General features: G+C 45.6%; 2 protein-coding genes across 5 annotated transcripts in view; one reads left to right on the top strand and one right to left on the bottom strand.

Moving 5' to 3' along the window:
• Positions 1 to 467, bottom strand: part of Szt2 (SZT2 subunit of KICSTOR complex) — a 45,514-nt gene extending 45,047 nt beyond the window's left edge. For both annotated transcript variants that reach the window (XM_027399040.2, XM_035439673.1), the window contains exon 1: positions 343 to 467. In XM_027399040.2, the coding sequence (XP_027254841.1) occupies positions 343 to 369 (27 nt within the window). In that variant the 5' untranslated portion in view covers positions 370 to 467. The remainder of the gene's footprint in view (positions 1 to 342) is intronic.
• Med8 (mediator complex subunit 8) lies at positions 441 to 17,810 on the top strand. 3 transcript variants are annotated; one of them, XM_035439675.1, is made up of 8 exons: positions 1,395 to 1,442; positions 2,074 to 2,192; positions 3,045 to 3,189; positions 3,763 to 3,903; positions 4,084 to 4,165; positions 4,686 to 4,934; positions 5,697 to 5,787; positions 17,597 to 17,810. In XM_035439675.1, exons 1-7 carry the CDS (start codon positions 1,410 to 1,412, stop codon positions 5,759 to 5,761), a joined length of 834 nt encoding a protein of 277 aa, XP_035295566.1. In that variant the 5' UTR covers positions 1,395 to 1,409; the 3' UTR covers positions 5,762 to 5,787; positions 17,597 to 17,810. The 3 variants fall into 3 exon arrangements, with proteins under 3 accessions (XP_027254854.1, XP_035295566.1, XP_035295565.1); XM_027399053.2 differs by lacking the exons at positions 1,395 to 1,442; positions 17,597 to 17,810 and adding an exon at positions 441 to 566 and having other exon boundaries at positions 5,697 to 6,758; XM_035439674.1 differs by lacking the exon at positions 17,597 to 17,810 and having other exon boundaries at positions 5,697 to 6,758.
• Positions 17,811 to 18,060: the final 250 nt, after the last annotated feature.

The raw sequence follows: 18,060 nt of genomic DNA, 5'->3' as shown, positions 1-18,060 counted from the left end.
CAGGATCTGGGAAGTTAAGACTGCTGTGACGGTTGCAGGGCTTTTCCAAAAAGCATGGACGCTAAAGCGAAATCAACTCATGCTATTGATTACATTCCAGTTGATGAGCTACAAAAACCCGCAAAGTCGGTCAGCTTCAGCGTGGCCCAATGAAAATCGCAACTAATACCCCAAACACGAAGTTTTGTCATTACAACCATCTCTAGATCTGTGGGTGGGAGATGAGGATCAGGATGACATCTGAGTAAACAAAACAGCTACGGCCTCCTCGAGGCTCCGGAGGGTGGAGGCTGCTACGCGCCTGCCCTCTGGGCCTCGGTCCCGCGCCCGCCCGCCCCTCACCTCTGGCTCCGGGCGCTCCGAGGCCATCACACAGCCCTCCCGCGCCGGCCCGGGCCAGGGAGGATGCTCCACTCCTGACCTCTGACCCAGCTAGCTCGGTACCGGGCAGGAACCGGAAGTCGTAGGGATGGCCGCGTTCTGAGTTTTTTGATTGGTGGGCACAGACGGCGGCGCGAGAAACCGGAAGAGGAAGTGGTTGCGCCAACCGGGCCGTGGCAATGCAGGTGAGAAGCCGGTTGGGCCTCCCAGCCGCTAGCCACCGGCTGGAGGGTGGGCGGGCCGAGGACTCTGGGAAGTTGGAGCTGTGAGGATAGGGCAGAGGCCTCGGCTGTTTGGGGAAAGGCGGCGAAGCCGGAAGGGACGAGGACAGCTGCGGGGGGCGCGGGGATTTAGCGCGCTAACGCCAGAGGGTCAGAGGCGTGGGTTAGGGGGAAAGGCACGGCCGACTTGCTTGACTGTGTGAAAGGATCGAATTGGCATTTGGGAAGGCTAGAGAAAGAAGTGGGCTGGGACAGCCCTCGACCTCGACTGTTGGGCACAGGCGCAACAAGGCTTCAGAAGGCTGAAGGGATTGTGGGCCGCCAAGGACGAAAACTAAGCAGTTTGTAATCCGAGGCTGTGGGTGGAACCTAGTATCCAACCTCATCCTTCACATTCTCGGGTTTGCAAATCAGCTTTGTGTCATTCTTCCCGCCTTGTACCCCGTTGCTTAGGGCGCAGAAGTGGAGTAAATAGACCACAGATGGTCAAACGGAAACCCTCTGCCAACACAGCATTTAAAATTGTCTAACGTCCAGAAAGAATGTGTTGGTTTCCTCGCCTTTGTCTTCCATTACTCAGTTTGTTGCACCTGGTATTCCTACAGTGACTGTTTATGGGTCACCCGAGTTTACGAAAGAGACACTGGAATACTGGCACAGAGATGCAGGAGTACACATTGACTCAGCAAAGGACCAGTTGGGGAGGGGAGCTGCAGAGCTGGTGTTCAGAGACAGCCTCAGATACGGGCAAAATGTGAGATTCTCCAGATTGTGTTGAGAGTAGCTGCACTCACAGGGCAGAGGATAATGGCTTGCATGTACTATAGAGGCACCCATGAGGTAATGAGATAATGAACCTCAGGTGTGCCTTCTGGCCTTATATGCCGACAGCACCCCTGTTACCTTGGCAAACCTTTCTAACATGTACTGAACTTTCTGAAAGAAATGTGGCAATACCAACTCCACAGAATGACACAATACAAGGATTCTCTATATGCCCAAGGAAAGCAGAGTTAGGACATCAAGCAGCTGCGTGGTAGGCAGACTGTTTTCCAGAAAAGGCTAGACTTAACAAAGAAGATTGTGCTTTGGCTTGAGCATCTGCAGATTAAGAGAATGTTGGCTTTTAAGAGAGGCAGTCTTTTGAGCTGGGAGGAGAAGAGAATCGAAGTGAAAAGATGAAGGGCTAAGTGATAAACAGTTCTAAGCCAGTTTTGTTATGAAGACAAAATGGTGAGGTCATAAGCAGAAGGGAATTAGGTCTGGTGTAATGTTCCTTTTGAAGGGCCATAGTGTAGGAGGTTGATAGAAGGAATCAATTGGTAAGAGGACTTCAGGCCAGGTGAACAGGTTGAAAGGTCTAAGGGTTGATGCTGTCTGTAACCCAAATACCAAGATAGAAACCAATTTAGCTTTTCTGTATGTGCCACGATCGCTCGTATCTGAGTAACCAAGCATACTGTTGATGCAGAGGGAGGAGAAGCAGCTTGAGGCATCCTTAGATGCACTGCTGAATCAAGTGGCCGATCTGAAGAATTCACTGGGGAGTTTCATTTACAAGTTGGAAAACGAGTATGACCGGCTGACTTGGTAAGGATTGCCAGGGCAAGCCGGGGAGGGAATCCATGGGTGGTGGGGCCAAGCCCCCGGGCTGACAGGACATCTCCAATGATGTAACTATTTATCAGTTTGCAAATATCCTTTTTGATTTGGCAAGAACTAGGTTGCCCAACATTGACAAGTATAGTTTGGCTTAAAGCCTCCATGGCAAGGAAGTAGAGAAATGCCCAGTTTCCCAACGTAGGCTGTTTCGAGGTTTTAATTCTTACGCTTTGACTTCTTTGGTGAGGAGGTGTTCCCCCAGTGGGGAACCATTAAAGCTATATTCATGCTGGATCTCCTTCCACAGATGTGGCTGAATCTGAGATCCACCCTACTCTGGAATGATGGATTCTGTTAACTAGGCTAGAAAGGAGGCTTTTATCCACTTAAAGAATTTTTAGTTACCACAGTGTAACCACAGTTTCTGTTTTCCACTACCTCCAATCCCATTCAAACAATGAGTTACGACTGGCAGTGGTGGCACACACCTTTAATTCCAGCACTCAGGAGGCAAAGGCAGGTGGATTTCTGTGATTTTGAGGCCATTCTGGTCTACAGAGTGAGTTCCAGGACATCCAGGGCTACACAGAGAAACCCTGCCCCCTCACCCCCCCAAAAGGAAAAGAGTTGCTTTTTTTCTACGTCTGTGTGTCCGTGTTGGAAATTGACAGTGTGCTCCTCTTTCCCAACTCCATCATCTCTGCTAGAAAATCTGGTTCTTGCCTAGGCTAGTCATAGGGCTGTGAGTCTTCTGGGGGTGAGTCTGGGTGTTCCAGCATTAGAACTTTAGAGATTACTTTATAGGGAAAAGTAGTTCTGATGACTTCCTACCACCCGCAGGCCCTCTGTCCTGGATAGCTTTGCATTGCTCTCTGGACAGTTGAACACTCTGAACAAGGTCTTAAAGCATGAGAAGACACCACTGTTCCGTAACCAGGTCATCATCCCTTTGGTGCTGTCCCCAGATCGAGATGAAGACCTCATGGTAAGAAGAAAGGATTGAACCAGGGAAATCAGGTCCTTAAATGAAAGTCTGGAGCACAGTTGTTGATTGGACCCTCTGTATAGCAATGAAAAGTAGGGGCTGCTATCTGGAAGACTTGCTTTTTTGTCCTTCTGGAGTCAGGAGTCACTCTTAAATAATGTTGTGAAAGCCAAGGCCATGTCAACTAAGTCCATGACCTTTCTTTTCCAAAAAAAAGTCTGTTCTGCTTGCCTGTAACTTTGTCCAATCAGTCTTTAAAATGTGGGGTTAGGAATTTAGCTCAGTGGTAGAAAAAAGTCCTGGTTTGGTCCCCAGAATGGGGGTGGGGAATCACGAAAGACCAAAACAAAATAGAAACAACAACAAAAAGAAAATTACAGTGCGGTTGTGGAGGGTGGAATTTATTTTGTCCTAGTTCTGATAGAGTGTATGTGAAAAGACAAAGCCACAGAAAGCTACATTTGTGTCTCAGGTTGTGTTGTCTCTAAAAATGCAGTTTCCCACGGAAGAGAAACTGGGTTAGAATCGGCTTACTTGGATAGCACAATAGGATCAATACAATCTGTGTTACAGCGTCAGACTGAAGGACGAGTGCCTGTTTTCAGCCATGAGGTCGTCCCTGACCATTTGAGAACCAAGCCTGACCCTGAAGTTGAAGAGCAGGAGAAGCAGCTGACAACAGATGCTGCCAGAATTGGTGCTGATGCAGCTCAGGTTGGACTGAGTCACTGCCCTGCTGCCCCATCCCCATCCCTTCATAAGAAGCAAGACTTTACCAAGCCTGGGTAGTAGGAGTCTGTGGTTGGTTACAGCTAGGCTGCCTTTGGAAGAGCACAAGGAAGATGCTTTCCCAGAGTCATTTCTAATCACTACATCAATTCCTGTGTGTTGCAGAAGCAGATCCAGAGCTTGAATAAAATGTGCTCAAACCTTTTGGAGAAAATTAGCAAAGAGGAACGAGAATCAGAGAGTGGAGGTAAGGAGGCTGGTTGGCAGAACAGAGTGAGAACTGTATACGACCACTATGATAGGAATGATAGTCTGTGTAATAGTGAAGTGAGGACATAAGAATGAACTGCTGGGCTGGCAAGATGGCTCAGTAGGCAAATGCACCAGTTGCCAGCTTGACCTAAGTTTAATGCCTGGGATCTGTATGGTAGAGGCAAGAACCAGCAAATTGTCCCCTGACCACCACACACAAAATAAGTAAATCCAATTTTAAAACAGAAGAATGAACTGGCAAGGAAAGGGTCTGTACCCTGTTAGTGTTTTGTGTTTAAGACTAGCCTTAAAGCAAATGAAAGAAATGGACAAAGTGAAAATTAAAGATAGGTTTGGGGATTTTGAGCTCTTTGATGGGCTGGAGGGATTGATTCCAGGTGTTTCTGCAGTCACAACTGTAAGCCCTGGTGGTCATCATTGGCCTCACAGCTGCTGGGTTTGGTTGAGAGTGGAACACACACTTCAGGGTTCTTGTTTTTTTTTTTTTTTTTAAGGTCTCCGGCCAAACAAGCAGACTTTCAACCCTGCAGACACCAATGCCTTAGTGGCAGCTGTTGCCTTTGGGAAGGGGCTGTCTAATTGGAGACCTTCAGGTAGCAGTGGTCCTGGCCAACCCGGCCAGCCAGGAGCTGGTACAATCCTTGCAGGAGCCTCAGGATTACAGCAAGTTCAGATGGCAGGTGCTCCGAACCAGCAGCAGACAATGCTCAGTGGAGTCCAGATGGCTCAAGCAGGTCAACCAGGTAGGGTGATGTGGGCTAACTGTGCAGCAGTGTGGGAATGAGCTAGATTAAGCCTCCTTCAACTCCAGCCTTGGAGATTTTCCTCCTTCCATTGCCACTCAGAAGACAGTTAGAAGCTCTGCAACGGGTACCAGAGAGTGAAGAAGGACCTTTACTTCCATCTCAGATTTTTGTCTCAACTGTCCTGTTTATTCTGGATGTTAGTATGTTTCTCTTAGATAGAGAAATAAGTGACCAGACCTTAATCAAGAATCAACACCTGGCAGTTTCCTGGGATTTTTTTCCTTGCATCCTGTCCCTTGGTCTTGACTTCCTAGCATTGCTCACACACATTTTTACTTACTGTGAGAGCAGTCTGGAGGGCTGCGCAGGAGCAGCTGCAAAGGTGTCTCTGCAGGCTGTCTAGAGAAAAGGACAACTAAAATAACAGAGAACACAGTACTCTTTACCTGTGACACTAAACAGGGGCCACATAGGCCACATGCCTGTCTTTTCCAGAAGTAGATGAGCAGAAGCCCATGGGAGGAGGGGAGAAGGGACTCTTCAGACCCCTTCTGTCTTCTTTCAGATCACCCCTTTCCTTCTAGATATCTTCAGTGAGGGACCTGGCTGAAGAGCCACAGCCTATAATCTCTGCCATCCAGAATCAGAGGCTGCAGAGATTCTGAGATATAGGAGTTGACAGGAATCTGAGAGGCTGCATTTCTGATTTATTGTGAAAGTTTACCTTGTTTCAGATGCCTTTCTTTGTGTTAATTTTAGGGAAAATGCCAAGTGGAATAAAAACGAACATCAAGTCAGCTTCAATGCATCCCTATCAGCGGTGAATGTGGACAGCAGCCTCCACTCTCAGGTGATCTGTGCTGAGTTGAGGAATGAAATTATCTTTTGCTCAGACTTACCTAGATGGGTACAATAAAAAGAACACAGGCTTTCAGCAAGAGACAAATCTCAGCTCCACTGTGAATAGCTATGCGACCTGGGGAAAGTGACCTAATTTTTCTGAGCCTGTGTTCTCATTTGTAAATGGTGATAATACCTACCTCATAGGGTTGTTGTGAGGATTAAAATGAGAAAATGAATGTAAAACACTTAGCATGGTATATGAATTACTGGGCCTTGAATAAATGATAGTTTCTTACTTTTCCACCCTGCTATTCTCTGTCCTGCAAACAGAACTTGCTGTGATTTACACAGCTCCATGACATTGGCGAGCTAATGGATGCAGGATCAAGTAATCCAGGAACCAGGGTAGCCTGCATGTTTTGGAGGTGTATTATTTCTGTAGGCTCTCCTGCCTAGGTTCCATCCTGCTGGCTCCATCCAGGCTGCATGCAAAGAGGTTTCTGGGCTGGGACACTGTCCACCTACAGATCTGATGAAACCAGTTCAGTTTTTATCTGGGAAATGGATAAAAGTGCCCATCTTTTACCCTGCTCTGCTTATGAAGATGTCTAGGGACCAATAGGTGGGAGATTTCCTAGGAGATGGCCCTGTCAGGCAATAACACACATAAAATACCGTCTTCCGCCTTTGAAAGGAATTGGGCTTAACACTGTCATTTATCAGGGTTTGTTTGTCCTCACAGTAACAACTACTCCCTGTTTCTGTCCTCTTCCATTTCACTAAACATGTGGCTCAGATAAGATCCAGATTGAAAGTGGGAAGGGCAACAGCCCCATTCACCTTGCCTGCTTTTGTAGAGTTGAACTGAACAGGCAGCCATGTTGCCTTCCTCAGCGTTCTTTTGTGGGCAAGGGCAAAGATTGAGTCAGCAGAAGTGGACCAAAAGGTTTCTTCGTTCAATAAAGTTATTTAAATTAATGTTCACTGGCTCAGGGTTGTCTGACTGAAATTTATGAATGATCTACCAGGCAATTCTAATTTGTTCTCCTTAAAGTATTCCCTTATTTTTAATTTTTCTTGTATTTAAAAACACAAAGACTTCCTTCCAGCTGCACTATTTGTGTTCTGTTCTGTCACACACTAGCGCTCTGGTCTTTGGTCTTTGTTAAACAGCATTCTACCAGGCTGTGGCAGCAAAGGCCTGGAAAAGTGGTCCTCTGTTGCTGGTCTGTGGAGACATAGGTGGTGTTGACAAAGCTAATTGACCACAACACACTACACCAGGAGAATCCTGTTAACTGCTCTGAGCAATGCCAAATCTTTTCCCCACTTAAGTTGGCTGGCCCATTAGCCCGTCCAGGTGTTGTTTATTTTCTCATCTTTTCCCTTCCCACTAAACATCAAAGCTAACTGGGGTATTGAATAGAATTTAGCTGGACATTTCCAGACTCTCAGAGTATCTTTTGGTTACTGCTAGCCTTTACTCCACCTGTAACCAACCCTGGGCGTCTTCATTGTACCAGCTGAACTGACTTCATTCCCACCATACTATTGAAACGACTGTCTTGTCCTCCAAGAACAGCAATATCTTCCTGCTGCAGGAGGAACATTCAGGTCTCACCTACATCTCTTAAGCAAACACTTTGGTGGTAGAGGCACCCACACTTCTGTTATTTGCTGTCATTTCCACCACCTCCTCTCCTCAAAGCTCCAGACATCTCAGCATACAGACCTGCTGATCTCCCACTTTGGGGCTCATATGCCAGTTCCCCCACAATGGAAAGTATGGAACCCCTACTACTTGGTCTCTCAGGAGTGTATATGGAGTTGCCCATGAAAAAGGCAAAACTATTTACTTGCTCAGACTTGGGTTTTGTAGATGACTTGCACTACTCTAGCATTCCTATTTCTGACCATTGTCTTCTGCTTGGGGAATGTACTTTCTGCTGCATTTGGGGCCCTTGGACAAGGGGATCAGATGGACAAAGGTCTGCTCCATTGTCTCCCAGGTTTGTTCTGGGATGGAGAAAGCAGCAGCAGGCGTGAAACGTCAAGTCTTCCCACAGCAGTTCATCCCACTGAAGGTGGAAGCTTATGGAATCAATGTTAAGCCCAAGGAGGTTGCCTAAGACCTCTCTCTCTAGTTCTGCCCTGAGGCTGGGATTCAGCCATTGCTGATTGCCCTGGTCACCTGTTCTTTCTCTTCTTCCAGTGTGAATTGCTGTCCTATTTAACTGCTTCACCATGCTCAACTATGCTAAGATAGCTAAGCTAGGTAGGTTGTAGGCAAATGTTCCTTGTAGCTCTGTAGAGAGCCAACACTAGCTAGGTACAGGCTAGAGAGGATGTGGTTGTCCACCTCTGACCCTGCTGCTGAAAGGAAGAAGCTGAACTCAGCAGGAATGCCCCGATGTGAGGCCGAGCTCTTTTCCACCCCCCTCCAAACCTCCCCCAAGCAGCTGGAAACAACCTCTCCCTTTGTCTGAGTTTCTTGTACAGAATAATCCTCCTTATGGACAATGTATTCTCTGTGTCCTGTGGACACAGGAGCCGTGTGTGCTGATCCCAGCACTAGGCAGGACGGAGGCTGAAGTCTTCCAAACGCCCACCCTGCTCAGCTCCTGATTGATGTCCAGTGGAACTACTAAGGGTTGGACATTTTTCCTGTGTGCTCCAGATTGGAGCTGCAGCAGAGCCTTTTGTGGCTTGTCACTGGCCAGTAGAATGACCAAGAATTGTGCCCTGAGTGTTAAGCACCAACTTGTAGAGAAAGGTTTGATGTGAATCTTTCCTCAAAGTCTGGAATGTGCAGAGGCTAGCATTTAGAAACTGATAGGACCCCAGGTGACTTGCCTGGCAGGCCATGGTGCTCCATCGTGCCACTTGGACAGCGACATGTACTCTATCCCACAGGACAAATTTCTTTAACAGTATGTCTCTCTTGTTCCTGTCTCCCAGGTGTCACTGAGGCAGACCCTGGGTTCCTCTAATGTCTCTTGTTATGACTCTCATACACTCAGAATGTGAGCCACTACTTGGACACTTACACTTCCTGAGTATGGCATAGACCAAGGCTGTTGAGTTCCTTGGGCCTCCCTTACCTCACCTGAATGATCCCAGTGATCTTTCTAGTCTGGCAGTCTGATGTTGACTCCCAAGGCCACCTGTATGGGCTTTGTCTTTTTTTTTTTTTTTTTTTCCTTGCTGCATAGCTTTGTTACTTGAATAGGGCCAATTTCCTAAATTCCTCAAACCTCTAACAGCTCTTCCTAACATTCTCTGTCATGAGCCTTCTAGAGTAGCAGTTCCCAACCTTCTTAATACAGTGACCCTTTAATACAGTCCCTCATGTTGTGGTGACTCCAACCATCAAAATATTTTTGTTGCTACTTTGTAACTGTAATTTTGCTAGTGTTAAGAATCATGTAAATACTGTTTTCTAATGATCTTAAGTGATCCCTGTGGAAGACTTGTTTGACTCTCAAAGGGGTCTTGACCCGCCAGGGGTTGAGAACTGCTGCTCTAGACTATGCCCCGGCACTGTTTCCTAGCTTCTGTGCCTTTCTCATGAAGATGAATCAAAGAGGTGTGAGGTAGCCGATTGTTAGCACATGCCTTTAATCCTAGGCAGGTGGCTCTCTATGACTTGAGTCCAGCCTGGTCTACATAGTAAGTTCTAGGATAGCCAGAGCTACATAGTGAGACCCTGGCTTGGAACAGACAATCAAACAAAAAGGAGGTGGTGAAGTAGCTGTGGATTTGAAGTTACCTCCCACTCTCAAACATCTGTCTCCTTTGAACAAGATAAATGTATGGAAAGATTTTTCCGGTCCAGAAAATTATACTTTGTGTAACTCTGAAATCCCTGCCTATGTGGCCCATAGTTACTACAGCTTCTGGATGTCTAAACCCAGTCATCCTTCCCTTCATACCTGTTCTCTGGTTTTCCTGGAAATAATCTAAGCCAGGAATATGGGAGCATCCTAACTATTTTTCTTATATGTTCCCAGCTACCTCCCCTGTATCACTGCCAAGCTCTGTTAGTGTGTCTCCCCAACACCTAACCCATCTGCACTAAGTTGCACTTTTGGCCACCCTCAGTGAAAATATTATTCAGACAGTATCCCTACATCTACATCTGGAAACTCCAGCTTCTCTTCCCAAAGCTGCCAGATCTTTCTAGACTGCAGATCTGATCCTATTACTCCCTTGCTCAAAATCTTTTTGACAGTTCACTTCTTATATTTCTCAAAGTGGGAGTCACTAGCGAGTTGGTAGGGACAGTGTTCCAGGCATAAAAGCCATAGGATAAAATCAACCTGGGATTTTCATTTTACTTGAGGGTGATTGAAAATGAAATGCAAATCCAGTACACGTGTGTGTGTGTGTGTGTGTGTGTGTGTGTGTGTGTGTGTGTGTGTGTGTGTGTGATAGAGAGAGTAGAGAGAGAGAGAGAGACAGACAGACAGACAGACAAAAAACACTAGAAATTGAGCCCAGTGCCTCACGCATAATAGGCAAGTGTTCTGTGATGATTTACATTTACAGCCCTCTTTTTGGAGACAGGGTTTCTCTGTGTAGCTTTGGAGCCTATACTGGCACTTGCTTTGTAGACCAGGCTGGCCTCGAACTCACAGAGATCTGCCTGCCTCTGCCTCCAGAGTGCTGGTATTAAAGGTGTGTGCTGCTGCCGCCGCTGCTACCACTACCACTCAGCTCTCAGCCCTCTTTTTAGATTAAGTAGGTAGCAATTCAACAAGATAAGCCAGAAGACAGGCAACTAGGTCAAAGACTTACTTGCCTTTCCATAAAATATGAGCCCCTTTTAAATAGTTCTTTCAGGCCTCCATTTTTTCCTACTACTTTGCTTTATCATCCTGTCTGATAAAAAGTCAACCATATTTCTTTTGGAGGAGGGGGTTAAACAGGTTCTCATCTAATCTAGGCTGGTTTAGAACTCTTAGCAGTCCTGCATCAGCCCTCTAATCACCATGCCAGACTCCCAATCAAATATATATGTATTTATATATTTGAAACAAGCTTCTTTTATATGTCAATCTCAGTTTCCTCTCTCTCCCCTCCTCCCCTGCCCCCACATCCTAACCCCTATCTGCTCCCCAGGAAGGGTGAGGCCTTCCATGGGAGATCTTCAAAGTCTGTCATATTTGGAGCAGGGCCTAGACCTTCCCCTGTGTATCTAGGCTGAGAGAGTATCCCTCTATGTGGAGTGGGCTCCCAAAGTCCATTCGTGTACTAGGGATAAATACTGATCCACTACCAGAGGCCCCATGGATTGCCCAGACCTCCAAATTGACATCCTCGTTCAGGGGGCCTGGAACAGTCCTATGCTGGTTTCCCGGACATCAGTCTGGGGTCCGTGAGCAACCCCTTGTTCAGGTCAGCTGTTTCTGTGGGTTTCTCCAGCCTGGTCTTGACCCCTTTGCTCATCACTCCTCCCTCTCTGCAACTGGATTCCAGGGGTTGTGTTCAGGGTTTAGCTGTGGGTGTCTGCTTCGGCTTCCATCAGCTACTGAATGAAGGCTTTAGGATAGCATATAGTCATCAATATCATTATCGGAGAAGGGCATTTAAGGTAGCTTAGATTGTTAGTAGGGGTCAAACTTGTAGGTCTCTGGACATTTCCCTAGTGTCAGAATTCTCTTTAAACCTATAATGGCTCCCTTTATTATGGAATCTCTTTTCTTGCTCTCCTCTATTCTTCCCCTGACTAAATCTTCCTGCTCTCTCATGTCCTCCTCTACCCTCCTCTTCTCCTCTTACTCCCAATCAATTTTAAAAACTGAGCTCCCATGTTACTGCTCCGTGAGGCCTTCCAGCATCCCAGCCTGTCCACAATTCAGTGCCATTCCCATCAAGAAAGGCCAGCTGCCTACTCTTTTCTGCTCTATGTCTGTATCTTGTACAAATGTCTTCCGGCTCCTGCTTCACTTTATTGCCCTTCAAGTTCAAGCACCCTGAATTTGTCAGAGTTTGAGTCACAGTTTTTTCCATGTGAGAATGTGTGGTCTTTGGGAAGATAATGTATTTCTGGTATCCCATAGCCTGTGACCCATCATAAACACTACCTACAGAAGTGTTGCTATTATTTTTATTCGTTTTTTGGAGTGGTGATATGAAATAACTTTGGGGTGCATGCCAATAATTATAGCACTTGGGAGGCAGAGGCAGGAGGATTGCTGTAAATTGTAGACCAGGCAGAGCTACATAACAAGACTGTTTTAAACAAACAAATAAGAACTACATATATATATATATATATATATATATATATATATATATATATTTGTGCATGTGTATATATTTGTAATGTCATGTTGCTTGGATTTAATCCTAGCCTAGTTGCTTACTAGCTATATGGTGCTGGGACATCAGAATATTTGTGCTCCATTTCCTTATTCCTGGTATACACTCTAGAGGGTTGTTTAAAACAGTGCCTGACAATAGGAGAACCTTGATACATGTTAGCTGTTCCTAGCTAGAAATCTGCTCCCTGAAGTTACTTGAATAAATGATTGACCAATCCCTCTAAGAGGCCATAAACTCTTCCTCCTGCCACTCCCGATGTGTATGCTTGGAGAGCTGAGAGTTGGATGAATTTCATTCCCAGGGTCTCCTTAGCAACTCTACAGAGCTAGGAACTTTTTTTTTTTTACACTGAGTTGCCTGATAATGTGAATCAATTTTGTATCTTGTTTTGTGTTACTTATTTCTCCCACTTACCTGTTGCTTATGCCCTAAGCTCCAATTTGGTCTTAATTGTATCATTGGAAAAGCTCTCTCACCTAAGATGTCCTTTTTCATGGTTTCTCAATAATGTCTCCTCCCTGTCCTAACCAGCTAACAACTCAGTTTCAGTCTCCTGCCCCTAAAGAGGGCTGTCACCTCTCAGATTACTCTCGGTGCAGCTGAGACAAGCCCCTGCTTCAGTTGTGTGCTTCTGAACACAGGTTGGGCTGACGTGAGTTACTCTGTATCAGAGCCAGAGCACACTGTTCTTCAGACTTCAGTTCATGCCTCCTCACTTCGCTGTAAATGCTCCCAGCTGCAGCCATCCAGACACCCGGGATGGGCGCTGTAGCCATGACTTAACGTGCTCTGCCCATTCAGAATGCCATCCTCCTTCCTGCCAGTGAGCAATTCATCCTTGCAGTTCAAGTGTCACCAGTCCTGAAAGTTTTTAGTGTGTCCTCCCTGAACATCTGACCATCCTTAAGCAGCCTCTCCTGTATCCTCTACACAATTCCATGAGAGCAGTTTTTTTCAAGACAGGGTTTCTCTGTGTAGCTTTGGAGCCTATCCTGGCACTCGCTCTGGAGACCATGCTGGCCTCGAACTCACAGAGATCGCCTGCCTCTGCTTCCCAAGTGCTGGGATTAAAGACGTGCACCACCAATGCCCAGCCGAGAACAGTTTTTATTTTAATACAGTTTATTCTTTTAAGTTCAAATCCTGGCCTAGACACTTGCCCCTTGTATAATCTTAGACAAGTTATTTCATTTTGAAGAACTTCAGTTGCCACCTCTGTAGAAAGGAGCTGATTTCAAAGGATACTTTTTCAGCCAAGCATATTTAAGTTAACCCTTTAAGTAGCTATAATTTTCAACAGGATACAGGCCAAGCTTCTTACAAGTGCATACAAACTCCTTAAGGCAAATAGCACTCAAATGCTATTATTCTCTTATTCTCTCTTCTAAGAAGTCAATTTTACCTAATTAGACAATTTTTGATTACAACATTTCAATTAAGCTATTTTAACTTAAGAAAAAGAGAGAGGTGGGGGCATAACTCGGTGGATAAAGTGGGCAGAGTGCTAACTGTGCAAACATGAGGATATGAGCTTGGATTTCCAATGTCCTGAGTCATATGTAATATCAAGGTTGTGAGGTGAACATAAGAAGGTCCCTGGAGCTTGCTAGTGAGCCAGTTTAGTCATTCAGTGAGCTCCGGGTTCAGTGAGATACCCTTCCCAAAAAGTAAGGTAGAGGACTAAAGAGTTGGCTCAGTGGTTAAGAGCACTTGTTGCTTTTGCAGAGGACCTGGGTTGAATTCCTGGTACCCATAAAGCATCTCACAACTGTCTGTAACTCAGTCTCAGGGATCTGTACATGGTGCACATACATATGTGCAAGCAACACACACAGTAAAAAAAAAAAAATTAAAAAATAGCCATACCAGTCCTTGACCTCTTGCCTCCACATGTACACCCATAGGACCATGCACCCACATATGTGCATACACATGTGTGCACACAAATCCACAAAAAGAAAAGAAAGGAGACCCACCTGTACTCGGGCTGTGTGTGGTTTTTAGATGGGCTTAGGGTCTCCCAGTTTGTTCTCTGCCTCTGCGACTCTCCATTCTGTTTCATTAGGATTCCTCTCATGGAAAAATTCTGGGTTTGCTGGATTGAATGCTATTAGGAGCTTGGATCTGGGCTTGGTCAGGGAAGACATAGAAGTAGTAGGTGAGGAATGCCTTGAGAGAAGGGACAGCCCCAAACTAGAGCTGCCATTGTTTGCTCCGTGCGGTGCCACCTCTGTAGAGAAATCCTTGGACCTTGTTCTTTTGAATTCACAGTACTGGGCTTCAGATTGCCTGAGCTGTATGTTTTTTCACCTCAGCCTTGGAATGTCCCAAACTGCATTCATGTTCCATCCACCCCACCCATGTTATAGAGCTTGCATCAGGCCTGGGTTCTCTCTGTTCTCTCCACCACTGATGTAGGTCAGACATGTGCCACATCTGTGCCTTTGAATGGGTCCCTGTCTGGTCTCCCTTCTTCTGCTTTCTTTTTAATAACACACTTACTGTGGCAGGGTATCCATCCAAGTACTAGATGGATCATGTCAGCCTTCTACTCAAAAATCTTCAAGGGCATCTCTACACAAATAAGTCTTCATTTTATTATTTTAAATCCCAGTCACTTCATGACTTCAGGCCAACCTCCTTTCTAAATTATGTCATATGAAGACCTTTTACTCACCATCTTTTAGACAAAGGGTGTCCTTTGCAGCCCCTATGCTTGTCCTATGCTTTCCTAGGTCCATTCCTTTGTCTGGAAGGTTTCCCCTGCCTTGCTTACTACACAACCTTGAGCTATGTCTTCAGCCTTTCTAATTCCCCATTTCCATCTAAGAGCAGATGGCAGTGCCAACATTACAGGAAATCAACCACAGGTGCACAGGAAAGGCACCTGGCCTCGGGCTGTCCAGAGAAACCACTGCATAAAAAGGGAATTTCTCTTTGCCATTCTGGATCCTTCTCACAAATCTTGCTAATTCTTTTTCTTCCATCCTAATAGCCTGCTTGGTTTGCTCCCTAATAAAAAGCCTCTCCTTTCTCCTCAGTCTCTTCAATTCCATGGACACTGAATGATACCCATAGTGCATGTCACTGGCTGCCCATCTAGAGATCAGACCTCATCCCTGACCTCAGGGCCTCAAGAATGCTTTCAGATTATAGGTGAAGATGAGTGTTTTCGTGCAGTCTCTCCCTTTTGTCATCCAGATGTCATTCTAGTCTCAGCCACCTTAACCACCATTCTAGTTTCCTCTAGAAGGAACCAGAAATCTGGCTGTGGCCCAGGGGGCCTGCAGAATGATTAACTGAAACAACCTTCACCCATATCTTTGTACCCATGTCCTCACATGTGCAACCCCTCTCTGCTTCTCTGTCTGAAGTGCCCTTTGTCTTTCACAAGATGGGGTAGGTAGGAGCTTGACATAGTTCTCAAGAGGCTGCCTTAGAGACATGAATCCCACACAGTCTTCCTCCACTGTTACACTCACTCATAAACATATGGTATACCTTTTCCTGTTCAGCACTGTCATTCCTGCTTCTCTGATCTTTGTTGGGTTTTATTTTTGTGCCCAAACAGCTTCAATCACATATTAGAGTTGGTAGAATTCATACAGTTGGTTGGCTTTCAGGCTGAACCATAAGGAAAACATTATTGGTTTTCTTTTTCCCCTTTAGGGCATTGGTTCCCAACCTTCCTAAAGCTGTGACCCTTCAATACACTTCCTCATGCTGTGGTGACCCCCAAGCAGAAAATTATTTTGTTGGGACTTTAGAACTGTAATTTTGCTACTCTTATGAATCATAATGTAAATATATGATATGTGACCCCCAAAGGGGTAATGACACACAGGTTAAGAACCACTGCTTTAGGGAAAGAGAACAGAGAACATTCCCTTCAAGAACAGTGAGTAAGGAGTGAGTCTATTAGGGTGGGATGGAGAGGGAAGCTGTCATTTCCCTTCCCGGGTGTTGGAAAGACTCCTTTGAGGAGAAGGTACTGTAGCTATTGGACTGGGCAGGCTTCCCCACTCTGTTGGGATTTCCTTCCTATCTATCTTGTGAGTTCACTTCCTCCAGTTTGTCAACCTACTGTGGTTTGGTTTTCTTTCCCTCTCACCTCCAAGGTCTTGTGTGTAGCTTTCCTGCATATCCCAACCTGTCCTGTTTATGTCCACTCTCCTAACCTCCTAAGTTCACTGGGAGCTCATGGACACCTGCAGTCTCAACACTCGGGAAGCTGAGGCAGGAAAACAGAGAATTTCAAGCTAAACCTAGACTATAAAGTAAGATCCTGCCTTTAAAGGGCAGAGGGGCAGTGCTAGGAAGATGCCTCAGCTGAGAAAGTGCTTGCCACTCAAAAGGACTTGAGTTTGATTCCTAGCACCAATGGAATAGATTGGTGTTATTACCCCACCACACACACACACACACACACACACACACACACACACACACACACACACATACACCCCTTTATAAAAGAAACAAAACAAAAACCCTAAACCTAAGTCTGTAGACCATGCATGGTCTCCAGTGGGTGGGGTCATCATCTGTGCCCAGGAAGCCTGTCCAATGCCTGCCATCAGTTTTATCAGACTTTTTATCATTTCCCAAAACCTCTAATCTTATTGCCACTTGTGCTCACTGAATGCCTCGCCTTCTGCTGAAAGGAAGATAGGCTCCTTTAAGAAACTCCCTCAATTTGCCGGGCGGTGATGGCGCATGCCTTTAATCCCAGCACTCGGGAGGCAGAGGCAGGTGGATCTCTGTGAGTTTGAGACCAGCCTGGTCTACAACAGCTAGTTCCTGGACAGCCTCCAAAGCCACAGAGAAACCCTGTCTTGAAAAACCAAAAAAAAAAAAAAAAAAAAAAAAAAAAAAAAAAAAAAGAAACTCCCTCAATTTCATCCCAACTACTGACAGTCTGCATTTCAATCTGTGAGGTGATTTTCTTAGCCAAGACCAATCAGTGTGTGTGTGTGTGTGTGTGTGTGTGTGTGTATGTGTGTGTGTGTTCCTGGTGGGTCCCATTGTCTCTTTCCATACAGCCTATAAACAAATTCCAGCCCTTTCCTAATAAAAATATCCATTAGCATCAATTTAGAAGCTACACACACACACACACACACCACACACACACACACACACACACACACACACGGGGGGGGGGGGGGGGCGGGTAGCATAGGGGAGTCTGGGGTGGCTCTCTGAGCTGGAGCCATACCAAACTACTTAAGGGTTTCCAACACCTGCATCTTTTGCTTCTAGGCCATTACATGCTTCTCTGTGTCTCAAAGGCTCTCCCTGACTGCTAGTAAGTGTTCCTTAGTGCTCAACTCAGGTGTCATTTCCAAGAAGCCTTTAAGAACTGCCACCCCCCACTTTGACTATGTTCCCCTTTCCCCAGAGCCTTCATAAGCCACTGGGTCTCTTTCTTTGGGAAGATTCACAAGGCACTATGTGTTGTTCATTTTTATGTATGTCTGCTCTCCTAGGCTGGAGGCTTTGCAAGAATCCATTGGTCAAGGAGATGCCATTTGGTAATTTGGTAGACATGGACTGCATCAGATATTGGAAGACGCTTTCTGTCAGTAACAGGTTAAGAACTGAGTCTTTGAATTCATTCATTCATGTAGTCAGACAACATTTATTGAGACATTACCATACTCATTTATCAATGTGACCCAAATAAATACGTACATATTTGAAGTTTCCTGTTTGTTTAACTTTGGAACAGCGTCATCATCTTCCCATTGCAATTTCATAATGGATATGTAGTTCCAAATCTCTGAGTAGGACTTTCAGAGAAGCTTATGTATTTGTACATTGTTTAGGAAAGACCTGTTAAAGGAGCACCCATCAATTCATATACAAACACATGCTTGGCTGCTGTGTTGGACTGCTTCTTACCTTGTCTATCAGTGGCGAGATACAGTGATAAGCACTTTACATGGGTTAT

This window comes from Cricetulus griseus, chromosome 2 (assembly GCF_003668045.3).
Source record: "Cricetulus griseus strain 17A/GY chromosome 2, alternate assembly CriGri-PICRH-1.0, whole genome shotgun sequence".
NCBI lineage: Eukaryota > Metazoa > Chordata > Mammalia > Rodentia > Cricetidae > Cricetulus > Cricetulus griseus.
This window is presented reverse-complemented; position numbering and strand designations above follow the sequence as displayed.

Excerpts from the sequence above, each read along its gene's own strand:
- Med8 (XM_035439675.1), top strand. The coding sequence starts at position 1,410 with ATGGCTTGCATGTACTATAGAGGCACCCATGAG. Across the intron at positions 3,904-4,083 it reads TTGGTGCTGATGCAGCTCAG|AAGCAGATCCAGAGCTTGAA; the intron begins GTTGGACTGAGT and ends TGTGTGTTGCAG. Across the intron at positions 4,935-5,696 it reads GGCTCAAGCAGGTCAACCAG|GGAAAATGCCAAGTGGAATA; the intron begins GTAGGGTGATGT and ends TGTTAATTTTAG.